The sequence below is a fragment of the Loxodonta africana genome, chromosome 1 (assembly GCF_030014295.1).
Source record: "Loxodonta africana isolate mLoxAfr1 chromosome 1, mLoxAfr1.hap2, whole genome shotgun sequence".
NCBI lineage: Eukaryota > Metazoa > Chordata > Mammalia > Proboscidea > Elephantidae > Loxodonta > Loxodonta africana.
The window spans coordinates 43,459,480-43,474,306 of record NC_087342.1 but is presented as its reverse complement, the minus strand read 5'-3'; the positions used below and the strand labels follow the sequence as shown (position 1 = coordinate 43,474,306).

Sequence of the window (14,827 nt, the reverse complement as noted above, 5' to 3'; positions counted from 1 at the left end):
TCCATAACAGAGTATTCCCAATTCTTCCCTCCTTTCCATTACATTTTTGTCATACATTTCACTTATACATAAGCTATAATCATTCACTATATATTTTTTATATTGTTGCTATTGTTAATTTGAGCAAACTGTTATCAGTTAGATCAGTTAGGAATAAAATATTTTATCTTCATTTATTTCTTCTTGACTACTCTTTCTTTATGTAAGTGCAACTGTCTGACCTATATAATTTTCCTTTTTTCTGAAGAACTTCTTTTAACATTTCTTGCAAGATAAATTCCCTCAATATCTGTTTGTCTGAGAAAGTCTTTATTTCTTCACTTCTGAAGGATAATTTCGCTGGTTACAGATTTCTAGGCTTTTTTTTTTTTTTTTCTTTTCAGCACTTTATAAATATTTCACTCCACTCGATTCCTCCTTGCATGGTTTCTGAAGAGAAACACAATGTAATTCTTACCCTTATTCCTCTATATGTAAGATGTCTCTCTCCACACTGCATGTGACTTCTTTCAGGTTTTTTTTTTTCCTTTGATTTTCTGCAGTTTAGCTGAAGCTTTTGTTTGTTTGTTTGTTTTTTAGTATTTTTCCTGCTTTGGTGTTCTCTGAGCTTTCTGAATCTGTCATTGGGTGTCTGTCAACAATTTTGGAAAATTCTCAGCCGTTATTACATCAAAGAGCTCTTCTTTTGTCTCTTTTTTCTCCTTCTGTTATTCCCGTATGTTACACCTTTTGTAATTGTCCCACAGTTTTTGGATTTTCTGTTCCATTTTTGTGTTTTTCATCTTTTTTTTCCTCTTTGCTTTATTGATTCTTTTCTCAGTCATGTCTAGTTTACTGATGAGCCCATAAAAGGCATTCTTCATTTCTCTTGCAGTGTTTTTGCTTTCTAGCATTTTCTTTTGCTTATTTCTTAGAGTTTCCATCTGTTCTTGCATGTTGTTTGCTTTCCATTAGAACCCCGGTGGCTCAGTGGTTAAGAGCTTGGCTGTCAACCAAAAGGGGGGCAGTTCAAATCCACCAGCTGCTCCATGGAAACCCTATGGGGCAGTTCTACTCTTTCCTATAGGGTTGCTATGAGTTGCTATGTGTAAATTAGTCATTGTTGCTATTGTTAGGTGCCGGCGAGTCGATTCTGACTCATAGCGACCCTAGGTACAACAGGACAAAACACTGCCCAGTCCTGCACCTCACAATTGTTGCTATCTTTGAGCCTATTGTTGCAGCCACTGTGTCAATCCATCTCATCAAGGGTCTTCCTCTTTTTCCCTGACCCTCTATTTTACCAAGCATGATATCCTTCTCCAGGGACTAGGCCCTCCTCCTAACATGTCCAAAGTATGTGAGATGAAGTCTCACCATCTTTGCTTCTAATGAGTTTTCTGGCTGTATTTTTTCCAAGACAGATTTGTTTGTTCTTCTGGCAGTCCATGGTATAGTTAATATTCCTCCCCAACGCCATAATCCAAAGGCATCAGTTCTTCTTTGATCTTCCTTATGCATTGTCCAGCTTTTATATGCATGTGAGGTGATTGAAAACACCATGGCTTGGGTAAGGAGCACCTTAGTCCTTAAAGCAACATCTTTGTTTTTTTAACACTTTAAAGAGATCTCTTGAAGGAAATTTGCCCAATGCAATGTTGTTACTGGAGTAAAGGTTCTTGCCTCTCACTGGTCAAGAATGAGCAGGTAAGGCATGAAGTTTTCCACATGACCAAAGCTTTATTGAAGAGGCTTGCAAGCGGAGACAAGGAGGACCTAGAGGAATGCTTACCCTCATCTCACAGAACAAAAGACAGGCCCGAGTTTTTAAAAGTTATTGGGCGGGAAAAGATTCATGTTTATTCATAGACACAGGCAGGGATATGTTAACTAAAGTGCATGCGCAGCAGCTTTCCAAGATGGCTCCTGTCCTGGAGGCCTCTGGGATTCGTAGCAGGACTTATTATGGGGTGTTGCGTCTACGCAGTCTCTCGCTCTCCAGGTTCGATTCCTTGGCTGGGGCTGTAGCCCCTCACTGCCCCTGGTGGGAGGTCACACACCGGTCACAGGTGGATGTTCTCTGCATGTACCTAGGCCTGGTTTTCTCCAGCTGCTTCTGAAAAAAAAAAAAAAAAAAAAGGCAACTTTAAAGAAGTTTGCGGGCTATTCTTAGATACCCTGCCCCATTGTTCCGGGAAATGGCTTTGTTTCTGTGCCCTGGCCCATCTCTTGTTACTTTGTTTGCAGATTTGGGGGCCCCTCTGTTCCTTGTCTTACTAAGCCTCTAGGTTCCACACTCAACCCCCTATTACCTCCCTGATAAAAAAAAATAGTATAGTCTTATTTCTCTATTACTTGTTTCTCCTCTAACCACAGCAGTCTCTTCGCTATTTCTCAAACAGACACCCTCTGATCTCAGGGCCTTTGCTCCCTGTCTTAATGTGTGGTCTGATTTCTTGACTGCTGTTTCCATGGGCATTGACAGTAGATCCAAGCAAAATGAAATTCTTGACAACTTCAATCTTTTCTCCATTTATCATGATCTTGCTTATTGGTACAGTCATGAAGATTTTTGTTTTATGTTGTGGTGTAATTGATACTGAATGCTGTGGTCTTTGATCTTCATCAATAAGTGATTCAAGTCCTCTTCACTTTCAGCAAGCAAGGTTGTGTCATCTGCATATCGCAGGTTGTTAATGGCTAGAAGTTAGGCTGTGTTCAGTATTTGTCATAGCTCTAGGTGTCACAGGCTAAAATTTCATGTGGTGTCCTTGTTTTTGTCTCCCCTGTTTTTTTTTTGTTTGTTTCCCTAGAGATTCCTTAGTGTCTGGGCCTTGCAGTTCTCTTTAACTCTATGTCATGGATTGAATTATGTCCCCCCAAAAGTGTGTGTATCAATTTGGCTGGGCCATGATTCCCAGTATTGTGTGGCTTTCCTCCATTTTGTGATTGTAATTTTATGGTAAGGAGGATTAGGGTGCGATTGTAACACCCTTAGTAAAGCCACATCCCTGATCCAATGTAAAGGGAGTTTCCTTGGGGTGTGGCCTTCACAAAAGATAAAAGGAAAGGAAAGCTGAGAGTGGAGGACCTCAGAGCACCAAATAAGCAGTGCTGGGAGCAAAGAGTGTCATTTGAACCCAGGGTCCCTGCACCGAGATGATCCTAGTCTGGGGGAAGATTGATGAGAAAGCCAACAGAGACAGAAACCCTTCCCCTGGAGCTGACGCTCTGAATTTGAACTTTTAGCCTACTTTCCTGTGAATAAATAAATTTCTCTTTGTTAAAGCCATCCACTTGTGGTATTTCTGTTATAGTAGCACTAGATAACTAAGACATTGTAATTCCAGTATTGTACAAGGGCCCTAATGATGTTGCGGTAAGGTGGGGGAAGAAGGGGAGTGTTCTGCGATCATATAATTAGGTCTCAGTCTTTTAGTGAGCCTGGGCCCCTGGGCTGTAGCCTTTACACGCGTGCTTCTCAGCCTTTTTCCTCCTCACCCTTAGGCGAGGCAGAAAGGTTACAAAGCGTTGGAGTTGGGTATTTTTCTTCTTTCTCATGGAAACTAGTGAGGGCTGTAGTTGAGTATTTGTTCCTTCAGGTCAGTTAAGATCTGGTAAAATTCACATTGGTTACCACAAACCAAATCCACTGCCAAAAAGCCGATTCCAACTCATAGAGACTGTATGGGACAGAGTAGAACTGCCCCACAGAGTTTCTAAGACTGTAAATCTTTACAGAAGCAGACTGCGACTTTCTCCTGCACAGTCACTGGTGGGTTGGAACCTCCGAACTTTCCGTTAGCAGCCAATTGCTTTAACCACTGCGCTACCAGTGCTCTGGTAAAATTATTTCCTTTGAGGGCAGGCTATTGTTAAGGAGAATAGAGCACAATTTCAAGATGGTTACTTTCCCCCTCTTCCTGCTCAAAGCCCTCAAAGATTTTTCATGATCTTCAGTGAGAACCTCTGGGACTCTGGGAGGTGGAGCTGCTCCTAAGACTGGGCTATAGGAGTTTTTATCTCTGATTTTATCCTCACTCCATCCCCAGTAGTCAATTACCCTTAGCATATTCCTACCTAAGGAGCCTTGGTGGAGCAGCAACTACTAACTGAAAGGTCAGCTGTTGGAAACCACCAGGGGCTTTGTGGGAGAAAGATGTGCAGTCTGCCTCCAGAGAGATTTACAGCCTTGGAAACCCCAAGGGGTCGATTATGAGTCGGAATTGACTCGGTGGCAATGGGTTTTGTATTGGTGGGTATTCCTACCCATGTGGGTACAGTGGTGGTTTCTGCTTCAGGTATACTGGGATTTTTTCTATTTGCCTGTATCTCCAGTTTTGGGGCTGTGGCTTGCTCTGCGACCTCAATTCTCTGATAGATCTAAGAAGAGTTGTTGATTTTTTTTCCTCCTGTTTTGAGGGTGAGTGTTGACTTTCAGTCTCTTTACATGTTGGTTCAGAAATCCAAAGTCCTGAACCCTACTTTTAAACAACCGTTTACATCCATTTTCATTTCTACCTTTATCCGCCTGGATTTTATCCCCTCATCTTTATCTGTAAAACTCCAGGAATTTTGGTCACCACTATATCCCCAACAACCATTTCCTGGCATGTAGTAGATACACCATAGCCAACTGTTTGAATCTGAACCCAGGGTTTGCTCCTTAACAGATTTCTTAGCTGTGCTTTACTTTCCTAATTTGTAAAATGGGGAGAATACCTCTTATAGAATTATGTGATGACTAAGTGAATGGAGCAAAAGTGCCTGACATGTAGCAAAAAAAAAAAAAAAAAGATACACCAGGAAAATAGGCATGGCTCTTGTCAGTTCAAGATGCAATGAGCCACTTTAGGGTTGAACTGTCACTGGAAGAATAACAATTCATAACACATTATTAACACCCTACTTCTTGCAAGCAGGGGCAGATTAACCACTAAGCAAGTATGCATGGGCTTACTTGTGCTTACTTGCTAGTCTGTAGTGCACAATTTCATGTGAAAACAGGTGAAATTGTGCACAGCAAATTAAACCCATAGGTACCTTGCTTACTCCTAGGTTTATCTAGGGTATGGCAGGTATACCGTGTGCCCTGGGCCCTGCTTGAGGGGGTGAGGGTTGGGGGAACTGTGCCAACGGGCAGTTTCTATAGGCCATCACCTTTTCCAGCGCCAGTTGTGCGCAATCGTTCGGCAATTTAAAACTAATTGCTATAGGCGCTATTTTCCATAGATACTCTAGCTCGCTGGTTTTCAGCATGGCCAGGATTGGGAGTGGGCAAGGGAGATGGGAAACAGGAGATAGGGTAAATAATTCTGTCAGGTAAGTTGTGAAATAAGACTCCTGCACTAGGTAATTGGTTTGGTCCCTTTGAATGCACGTGTGTGCGCGCGCATGCGCTGGGCAAGGGAAGTGCTAAAGTTAAACTTCTCACTGGAAACACAACCAGGCTACTTCATTTAGGATGCCATTAAACCTAAAAAAGGAGCTACTGAATCATCTAATAGTTTTCAATCATAGTTCAAAACTACTTTAAATGTAAGTGTAAATGTTAAAACTACCAGCAGCATTCAGTCATGGAGCAAAGGGACTAATGAATTCAACACGTCACGATCACTTAATAAAGATACCGTTGCTGGGATTCTGTCCTTTGTGTTTGAGTCCCAAAATGAGGCCAGAAGTGGTGCTTTTGTAGGAAGTACACGATGCAGCTATCTCAAGTTCATCTTGAAGCCTGATAGGGGAAAAGATTTAATTAAAATAGGCAATACAAATGATTTCTATGAACAGGAAAACTAGTTATGAACTAACAAATACAAACGTCTTGGGTGTTTTTCAGACCTTTGAAAGCCAACTTCTACCATTACTTTTGAAGAAACATTTGGAAAAGTTCACGTGGATACATGTTTATAAATTTAGGTGATTCTGTTCAGGAAAATTTAGATGAGCTTGGCTGCTTGGCTTGCTCATCAATTTCCACATTTGGCTCTCCTGTAGAAATACTTTTACTCTCCTGCCAACAATAAGACGTAGTATGTCCCAGGTGTTCCTCAGCCTGCAGTGCTGCCGCCCTGACCCAGGACAGCCTGCATTTGAGGTTCACTACTTTCCCTACATGTACCAGAATACAATCACCTCAGAACCCTTCAAAGTCAGGCAGAGATGGATGTAAATGTAGCTTCTGTCCCCTGCCAGGCCAATGCAGCCCATTTCTTACAAAGGCGTGGTGCCGGCACTCTTCGGGAGCAGACTCTACCCGCTGCTCTTGTGTTATAAGCCCCAGCTGGGTTAGGTGTCATTCTCTATAGCCATGGGCTCTTTCCCTCCACCCTCAGCATAAGCTGAAGGTTTACACAACTTCCCTGGCCCTCTTAAACATTTCATTCACTGTTTTGAAAAGCTGAAAACTTCCATAGGAGAATAAAACTTGGGTAGACCGAGAATAAAAGCCCCATATTTGTCAGGCTTCTACATGTACTATGAACTAAATTACCTAAATAATTACAGGAAATTTACTATGTTTCTATTACTAGGAAAACCAAATCAGAAATATACAAGCAGGAATACAACTGTGACACTCCCTCCAGTGTTTTGCACTTAGTGCTTTGAATGTGTTTTGATATCTGTGAGGAAAGTCAAACTAAATCAGCTGTTTCCAGGCTGTAGGTTCTGTGAAAGGGCAGATTCTGCTAAGTAGTTTGCAAAATGTTCCTCCCCACCTCCTCCCTCTCTGAGATCCACAATGGGCATCAGTATTTTGCTGACTTTTTTAAAACTGTGGTGAAAATTTCTGGTGGCTTCTACCTTAACTGAATTTAATCCAGCAGTTCCCAATCAGATTTGAGCACTGAATACTTCTCAAAGCACACCTATTAACATCAGTGAAACATTTCTGAAAAACGTCAGGTAAGAATTCTTTAAGAAATATTTTTAAGTGCGTTAACAGTTGTGTTTTTTGGTAACAAGCTCAACAGACATTGTTTAAATGGACAGTTGAAGACAGAAATAGCCTAATTTTATATGACTTTTTAAAAAGTTACTAAAACACACCTCTTCCTAAGTATTTCCATGGTTCCTGTTTATATGTAATTCTTGGACTGTAGACAAAAGAGGTAACTGAACTTAAACAGAGTATCTAAGATCTGAAAAAAATTCAATATTTGATCTCTTAATAGTTTGTTTTTTAAGTTCCTTATTGAGTTGTAACTCCATTTCAAAGGGTCAATTTGTATAAACTCAAATTATCCTCAACTTCTCTCTCAAGTTACTACCTGATGTGTTGTAAATTTTGGACGAGTTTTTAAGAAGCCAAATCATTTCTCACTTTGTTTTTTTTTTTTAGAGGTTTTTATTCTTAAAGTTATATTTAATTTTTGGTGAAAATATATACAAAGTAAAAAACATGCAAAACATGCTCTCACTTAACAATTTTCTACACATTTTGTTCAGTGACATTGGTTACATTCTTCACATTGTGTCAACATTCTCATTATTTCTGCTCTAGTTGCTTCACCCATTAGACTCACTGCTCCCCAAACTTCTCATCTATGCAGAAATGTTGTTTTAATGTAAAACTAAGTGTAAAAATACCCAACTCCAGCAAAGGAAAAACCAGGAGACAAAACGGCAGTAAGAGACATATTTTATTAAGTTTCCCAATAAGTTGACTGGGAACATGTGCTGCTAAATGCAAGTTACAATTCCAATGATACCACCACCAATTAGGATACACAGTGAGCATCTCAGAGATCAGCTTCCACGTCTTGATCACTAAATGGAAAGGTTCGTCAGGAGAACAGTCCCTTACCCTACATACAGAAGAAGAAACATTAAGAAAAAGATACCATATGATATCAAAATAACTGCCAAACATTTTTTATGTCAATTTAGTGTACATATCATTGACACGTAAAAACCATGAATGATAGTTTGTAGTGAACATTTCTACAGCGGGCATTCCATCTAGAAGGCGCACTGATAAGATTCATGTAGAATATACGCTGGAAACTAAGGTACTATGAAAACAGAAATAAACATTTAGGAAGCCTGTTTTTAACAATGTCTTTATAACTAAAGGAGGGAAATTATATATTTGACTATCTGGCTTTTTCCCCATCTCCAACATTTGAAAGGACATTCTTAACTCTTGGGCTAAAATTTTAGTAAAAGAATTCCTTTATTTCATTTCAAAGGTTTTATCTGTACCTACACAGCTACAGTTCTGCTTACAAATGATGATAAAGCACAGGAAAGGCATAGTAGGAAGAATGCAAAAATGAAACCAATCTGAGAACATTACATTTCACTACCTCTACCACATACCCTGCAGCCCTGGTGGTGCAGTGGTTAAGAGCTACGGCTGCTAACCAAAAGGTCGGCAGTTCGAATCCACCAGCCGCTCCTTGAAAACTCTACGGGGCAGTTCTACTCTGTCCTATAGTGTCGCTGAGTCGGAATCGACTTGCTGGCAATGGGTAGTGGGTACCACAAACCCTGTAACATTATATATATCTGTCTGTATTATCAATATAGCCTGTGTGTTATTGTTAGGAAAAAAGTGGTAATTACAATGGCAAGTAAGATAAAAATTATATTACTTTAAAACATGAAATTATTTTGATAAGAAAAGTGAAATGAGATAGCCATTGGGGAGTGAAGCAGCAGGACGTCACCAAGGACTTAAAGGTGGAAACAAACACAGAGAGGGTCTTAAAATTTATGACAAGATGCTCCCCTTTAAAACTGGACAATTCCAACCTCATTTCTGAGGAGCTGTTAAGAGTGAAGTCTACTCAGGGAACAGAGTGTTTTAACAGTACATGCTTTCTGACCTCAGCTGTTCCCTGAAAAGTGGAAATAATACGATCTTTTTGAGGGCTATGTCCTTAGGCTTTTAAGAATCCTCAAGCCTGATAGTCACTTTACATAAGCTTTGACAAAAAATGTAATCCTAAAGCAAAACTTCACGAGATACTTGTATCTGAAAACTATATAGCTACTCTGAAATATGAATGCAGGCTTGTTAAAAACAGCTCACTCACCTCAATCTAACAGAGGTCTTGCAGAGTTCCAAACTTATACCTTAGCAAAATTACATATTCTAATAAAGTTAGGGGCTGTCGACAGGGTTCCGTTCAAATAGATAAATTTAGGGAGGCTAGATTTGAGAATACCAAAGATCTACAGACCATCATCTTCCTCACTTTCCTTAAGAACAACTAACCATGGCTCAGGATATTTTGTCTGTTAAGACCACGACTGAAGCAACTGTTACAAATGTTCCTAAATGGTAAGCTAAAGATAGAAGACACCTAAGGTTGCAGATGACTTTTAGATGTATGCTATTTTGGCAGTTGCTGTTTTCTAATAATCCTTAAAACCAATTTCAACCACCATGTGTTATGTGGGATCTCACCACTCAGAGTTTTTTATAAAATCACTCAATGTGACAAGTACTTTTTTGGGGGGGTCGGGGGGGAAGGCAGGAGAGGCAAGGAAGCCTGACAAATGAGCACTTTACAGATGAACACCACGAAAGCACTATTATTCTAAGTACCAAACATTAATGAAACCCAAATCATAATGCTGAAAATGAAAAAATTAAGACAAAAATTAAATGGAGTTCTTTTTTATTTGTTAATCTTTTATAGGACAGAAACCTTAGCTCATGTCTTCTGGTTGTCGTCATCCTCCACTGAGCTGCACCTAAAACACAAAGAACAAGTAACAAGCAACTTTGTTTTTTAAAGAATTTGTAATAGTTTTGAAGGCATAAGACGAACTGTTTCTAGTAGAAGTTAAATTACTTAACAATTATATAAAATGAAGCCATGAAAATCATCAGAAGCATCACAATGCTTATTTCATGTGGTAATAACTCCACAAGACTCGAATATGCAGCATGTTATCACCAAATAAGTAATGGTGGGAAAAATCACTACCCATTTATTCAGGTGGAAAAGCTGCACTCGTGATGCCTTATTTAGAAGGCTTCACTCTACTTGAAGGGGAAAATCACCTGGTATTGATTTTAGTAAGTCTAAACCATGAGGAGACGGGCTGCAGGTTCATAGGTGGCACATTATCCCATCTATCACCTTCCTGGCTGCAGTTCATTTCATGGCTTTAAATGGAGCAAAACCCACCAGAAGAATGCTGCTATTCTGATTTTCCATTCTTGAATGCACCAAAATGTGCATGCTTGTTGTAATTAGGTGCCTGGGTGAATAAAAAAATCCCATTTACAATTTAAAAATATGATTGAAACCCCTAAAATCTGATTTTTTCTACATTCCTCAGGGAGGCAAGCAGTAATTTTAACAAAAAGACTACATACACTTCTGAAATCTCTCTCCTACCATGTTAAAAATGCTAACTCCTCTGTGCTGCAAAACCAAGCTGATTTACATGATTTTGTTTTAAATTGTTGCTAAATGTTTATCTACACATGCTGTCAGAAATAACCTTGTAAAGAAGGTGAAGCTGGTGTCTCAGCAAATCAGACCCCTTGGAGAAGGCGTTGAATGGCCTGTGCCCCGTTTTCCTTTTTCTCTTTCCGCACCATCAAAAGGAAAAGTGAGAAAATAGCAGAAACATTAGTTAAATCCTGAATTATACCCCATAACCTACAGGAATAATCTCACTACACTGAAAGCTGACAATACTTGTAGGGCTTTTTGGGATATAATTAGTATCATTATTACTAATAAAATGATAAAACTTTTCACTAGGTTTACATTTTTAACAAATAAGTACTTTTAATTAAAGACTTACAGGAAAAATGAAAGGTTGCTTTTAACTATTTAAGGTTTACCTGACTTACCAGCACTGAAGACAAAAACTTTTAAAAATGGCTACAAATGCCTTGTTGACAAAAGACTTTATTATCTAATGATGCATCCTGAAAACATACAGAAGTCTGCATGGTCCACTTTACATGCAGTAGAACAATCTTCACTTTACAATAAGTGAGTGTCAACTGTTTTATGCAATAGACAACACTTTAAAGTCACATTCTTAAAGAAAAGCTTCATTTACAAAAGAAATAAAAGGTAAAGAAGCAATTACCGCTTTTAAAAAGCAGCTGCTTTGTTCAAGAGTGGAAGGTTTATGCCTGTATTGAAAGACAACATGATCACAAATAATGAAAACAATGAACAAATGAAAAACACTTTTACCATAAAGCAGTACACTTTCAAAATGACATACAAATAGTTAAAAATTTCATTATGTTGTCTAAGCTTTAAATATGAGGACTTTCAGAAGTAGGCCTCAACATCTGAAATTAGTAAATGAAAACTACGCCTGGTTTCTATGTCTCTAGGAACTGTATTTAACAAAATGTATATAAAGTCTATAGCAAGTTGATTAAAAAAAATTAAAGTTAATAAGAAACAGTACACTGAAGGTGTTCTATCCATCAAGAGCATACTCTCCAAATTTTAAATGTGATGAAGAGAACAGAAATTGTAACTATGCCACAGTTGCAATGCCAAAAAATAAAACAAGATCGGTTATCACACATGCAGGGAATTCTGTCACAAAACTAATATCCCTCATTTGTCAATCGTTCCAATAAAATAACATTTTAAAACACCAGTGATGTTGATGGTTTAGCTTACCTTCAGTGTACTGAATGTTGTACACAACCTGCTTTAAAAGAGGAGACCATCCCTGCAGGCAGGCTCAAGAAGGAACAGACCCCTTTCGGCACTGACTACACCAAGGGCATGCTGCTGTGGCCTGCACACACAAACCTAGGAAAACGTGAATATAAACAGCATTTATGCTGGCCATTTTATCTGAAGACCAAACTGAAGCCAAGTCTGCTAAAAACAAAGCAACCACCCAGTATTACTACTCATTTTATAACAGATGCTTTTGTCTTGATGTGAACTGCAATCATATACATTAGGACTGTAATTCTGAGCAGTCTTGGCAACTAAAACAGTTCTACGGTGAAATTTCACATAAGACACGCAACAGATTATCTAACATTTCTAAAAGAAATATCACCCTTGGTGTTAATTCAAATATATCATGCTTCCTCAAATTTGCTGGAGAAATATTTATAAGTTTATATACATTAATAAACTGCTGTGACATCTCTTCAGTCTTTGTATTTAATTACTCAAACCCTTAGAGCTTCTTCATCTGGTTTAAATTTTTTCCTGGATGAAGGCATGCTGTAGGGCCTGGTTGATGCTAATTCGTTTAGCTGGGTCCAACATTAGGATCTGGTCCAACAAGTCCTTTAGCTGGTGCACTTTTTTGCGTTGGTCTTCAGGAAGTCGCTGGCACCCAATCAAATCAGCCAATAGGTCCTTAGTTGGATTAATGGTACTCATGACAGTAACTTTCTCCTAAAAATAATTTTTAAAAATACACCTCTAAATAAGATACTAAAATATCGGACTTTTGGGTCTATATTAAGAATATATGTGTGTTTATCACCTACTCATTTAAAACTTGTACATGGCTTGCTGTGCCCTCTACATCTTTTCAAGAAGCGCTAAAAACACTTCAATGGACAAAGTCAACCCTGTTAGCTATAAGCATTTTCTTCTTTTTATTTCGGAGAAGATATACACAGCAAAACATACATCAATTTCTATGACAGTTTTTTTTTTAAAGATCATTCTAGAACTTAATTTTATAAAAAAGATCACAACGATAACAGAAAATAATTCTATGATATTAAGAAAAAATAGTTAAAACATTAAACTACTTAATAGTAGCCATTTGCTGTTTGAACTGGACTTTTCCTACCCTGAAGGAGATTGCAGTCCAGTTAAGAGACAGACATGTAAAAGGACAATACAATGGCATGTTAACTGCTCTGACAAAGTTAGGAAACCATAAAATAAGGAGGAAAATAAGGAAGTCATTACTTCATCCTAGAAGTTTTAGAAAGGCACATACAGAACTCAGTATTTCAGAGAAAACTTGAAGTTGAGATTTTTTAAAGGAATTAGTATAGGAGATGAATTACGAGTACAGGGAGGTCTGGGAGCAGACACAGAGGTTTAAAACAGCATGGTCCTTAGATAACGGCCAGGCATGGACTATGGGCTTTATGGAATACTGTGCAGAGAGAGAAAATTGTTGAAAAAGGCAGAGTTCCTATCATGGAGGACTTAATTTGAAAAACTTAAATATTATCTTACAGGGAATAAGGAGCTAATGAAGGGTTTTTAAATAGAGAGAGTAACATGAACAGATTTGTTTCCAGGAAGGTCACTCTAGTATGAGTGCTCACAGAAGGTGTTAAGACCAAGAAAGTGATCCAAACGACAGACGATGGATGCTAGATGTCACCTACGATAAAAACAAACTCATTATACTAGAAAAGCATTTAAAAATCCCTTAATCTTTTCCATAATATGGTGTTTTATCCAAGAGTTGGCCAACAGCAGAAAAAGAATTATTTTTAATGTTATTTAAAAAATAAATATGCATAGCTCCTAGTACCACCCAGTACTCAATTCATTAACAGTAAGATATAACAATTAAAAGAGACTTACCCTCTCTGTTACTTTATCAACTTCTATGTACATGAAGTTGAGATTTTGATCAAAATGTTGGTCTTTGAATACGCCTTTTCGAATCATCTAAAGGGGAAAAAAAACTTTGGGTTTTCAACTATTATGAAAACAGTCTGGCCTAAAACAATACATAACAAGTCATGCAAATTATTTAATCTCTCTGGATTTGTTTCTTATTTGGAAATGAGCTCAGATTTCCTTGCTCTCAAGAGTTTATCAGTATCTTTGAAAATGCTAAAACGAATGTTGCACCTAAACTACTTAACATGAAATTATATTTTTTCAGGCAGTGACCTAATCTAATTTGCATATCAAGTTTCGGTTTCATTATTCAAAATTTGGGATTAAACAAAGACTTAAAATCATTTGTTCTCAAGACAGGGAAGATATCAGACAATTGGAGCCTTTTCTCTTGGCAGTTAGGAAGCCGAATGGCATTTTGCACATCATGTTCTAAGAGTGCTAATACAGTACAGGCTAAACCCAATTAAAACAAGTAACAACAGAGCTAAATTCAGTGTAACTAATTCTAAACAAATCCAACCTAACAGAATTTGAACAGTATCTAAAATCCGTAATAGCTTCTGACCTACAGGGAGAAAAATCTCTCAGAAATTCAGCAAATAAACCGAAATCTTAAAAATCTAAGATAAGGCCTTCAGACATTTTTATAAAGCCAAAAGTTCCTGCTTCACGTTAGACACACGAGAAACTGATATTACAGCTAAAGTATTAAGGGTGGATTTCTAAGAAAGACGTCTTATCAAATGAATTTTCTTTGTACCTTCCCTTCCCAAATAACCTCTAAACTTCAATAAACTGACTGCCATCAAGTTCCTCTTACAAAATCAGCCATTCATTCTGATCAGTAGGCACTAGTTTACATTTAAATAACCTCATCTGCATCTTTTTCATGCTATCTCCCAGGGGTGTCTGGTACTCTTACCAGTTCCGGTTGTATTCCCAAGAATATTGCTGCTTCTCTGCCCAGCACTGAAGGGCAATAAATGGAAGAAGTGGGACAGAGATATCAAATAGTTATGTTATGATGCTTAACAAATGTATGCTAACCAATTCTCTCCTAAACCACAGGTGGCTTCCCCCTGCTTAATTCAAGAGGCTAGAGAATGAAGAAAAACACGAAGGGTAGACTTAAGAGGGAAAAGGAAAAAAGAGTTCTTTAGTTATCCTCTTAGCTCTTGGCTGATTATAACCATTAATTATGAGACTAGAAATGGGAAAGGACCTAAGGAATCACAATAACCATCTACCTGCCTCTCAATTTTTGTTTTATAGCCATCAGA

At 38.2% G+C, this 14,827-nt stretch overlaps 1 protein-coding gene across 3 annotated transcripts in view; it reads right to left on the bottom strand.

Moving 5' to 3' along the window:
* Positions 1-11,046: 11,046 nt before the first annotated feature.
* PRP4K (pre-mRNA processing factor kinase PRP4K) overlaps positions 11,047-14,827 on the bottom strand; it is a 42,339-nt gene continuing 38,558 nt past the window's right edge. Inside the window, exons 14-16 of one of the 3 annotated variants that reach the window (XR_010321118.1) lie at positions 13,503-13,589; positions 12,064-12,341; positions 11,047-11,092 (exon numbers count right to left, since the gene is read on the bottom strand). Coding sequence is in view for 1 of the 3 variants with exons in the window: in XM_010597549.3 (XP_010595851.1) it covers positions 12,138-12,341; positions 13,503-13,589 (291 nt within the window). In the remaining 2 variants the exon portion in view is untranslated. Of the gene's footprint in view, positions 12,342-13,502; positions 13,590-14,827 lie in introns of all 3 variants that reach the window. The other 2 variants (XR_002787644.2, XM_010597549.3) reach the window with 2 other exon arrangements.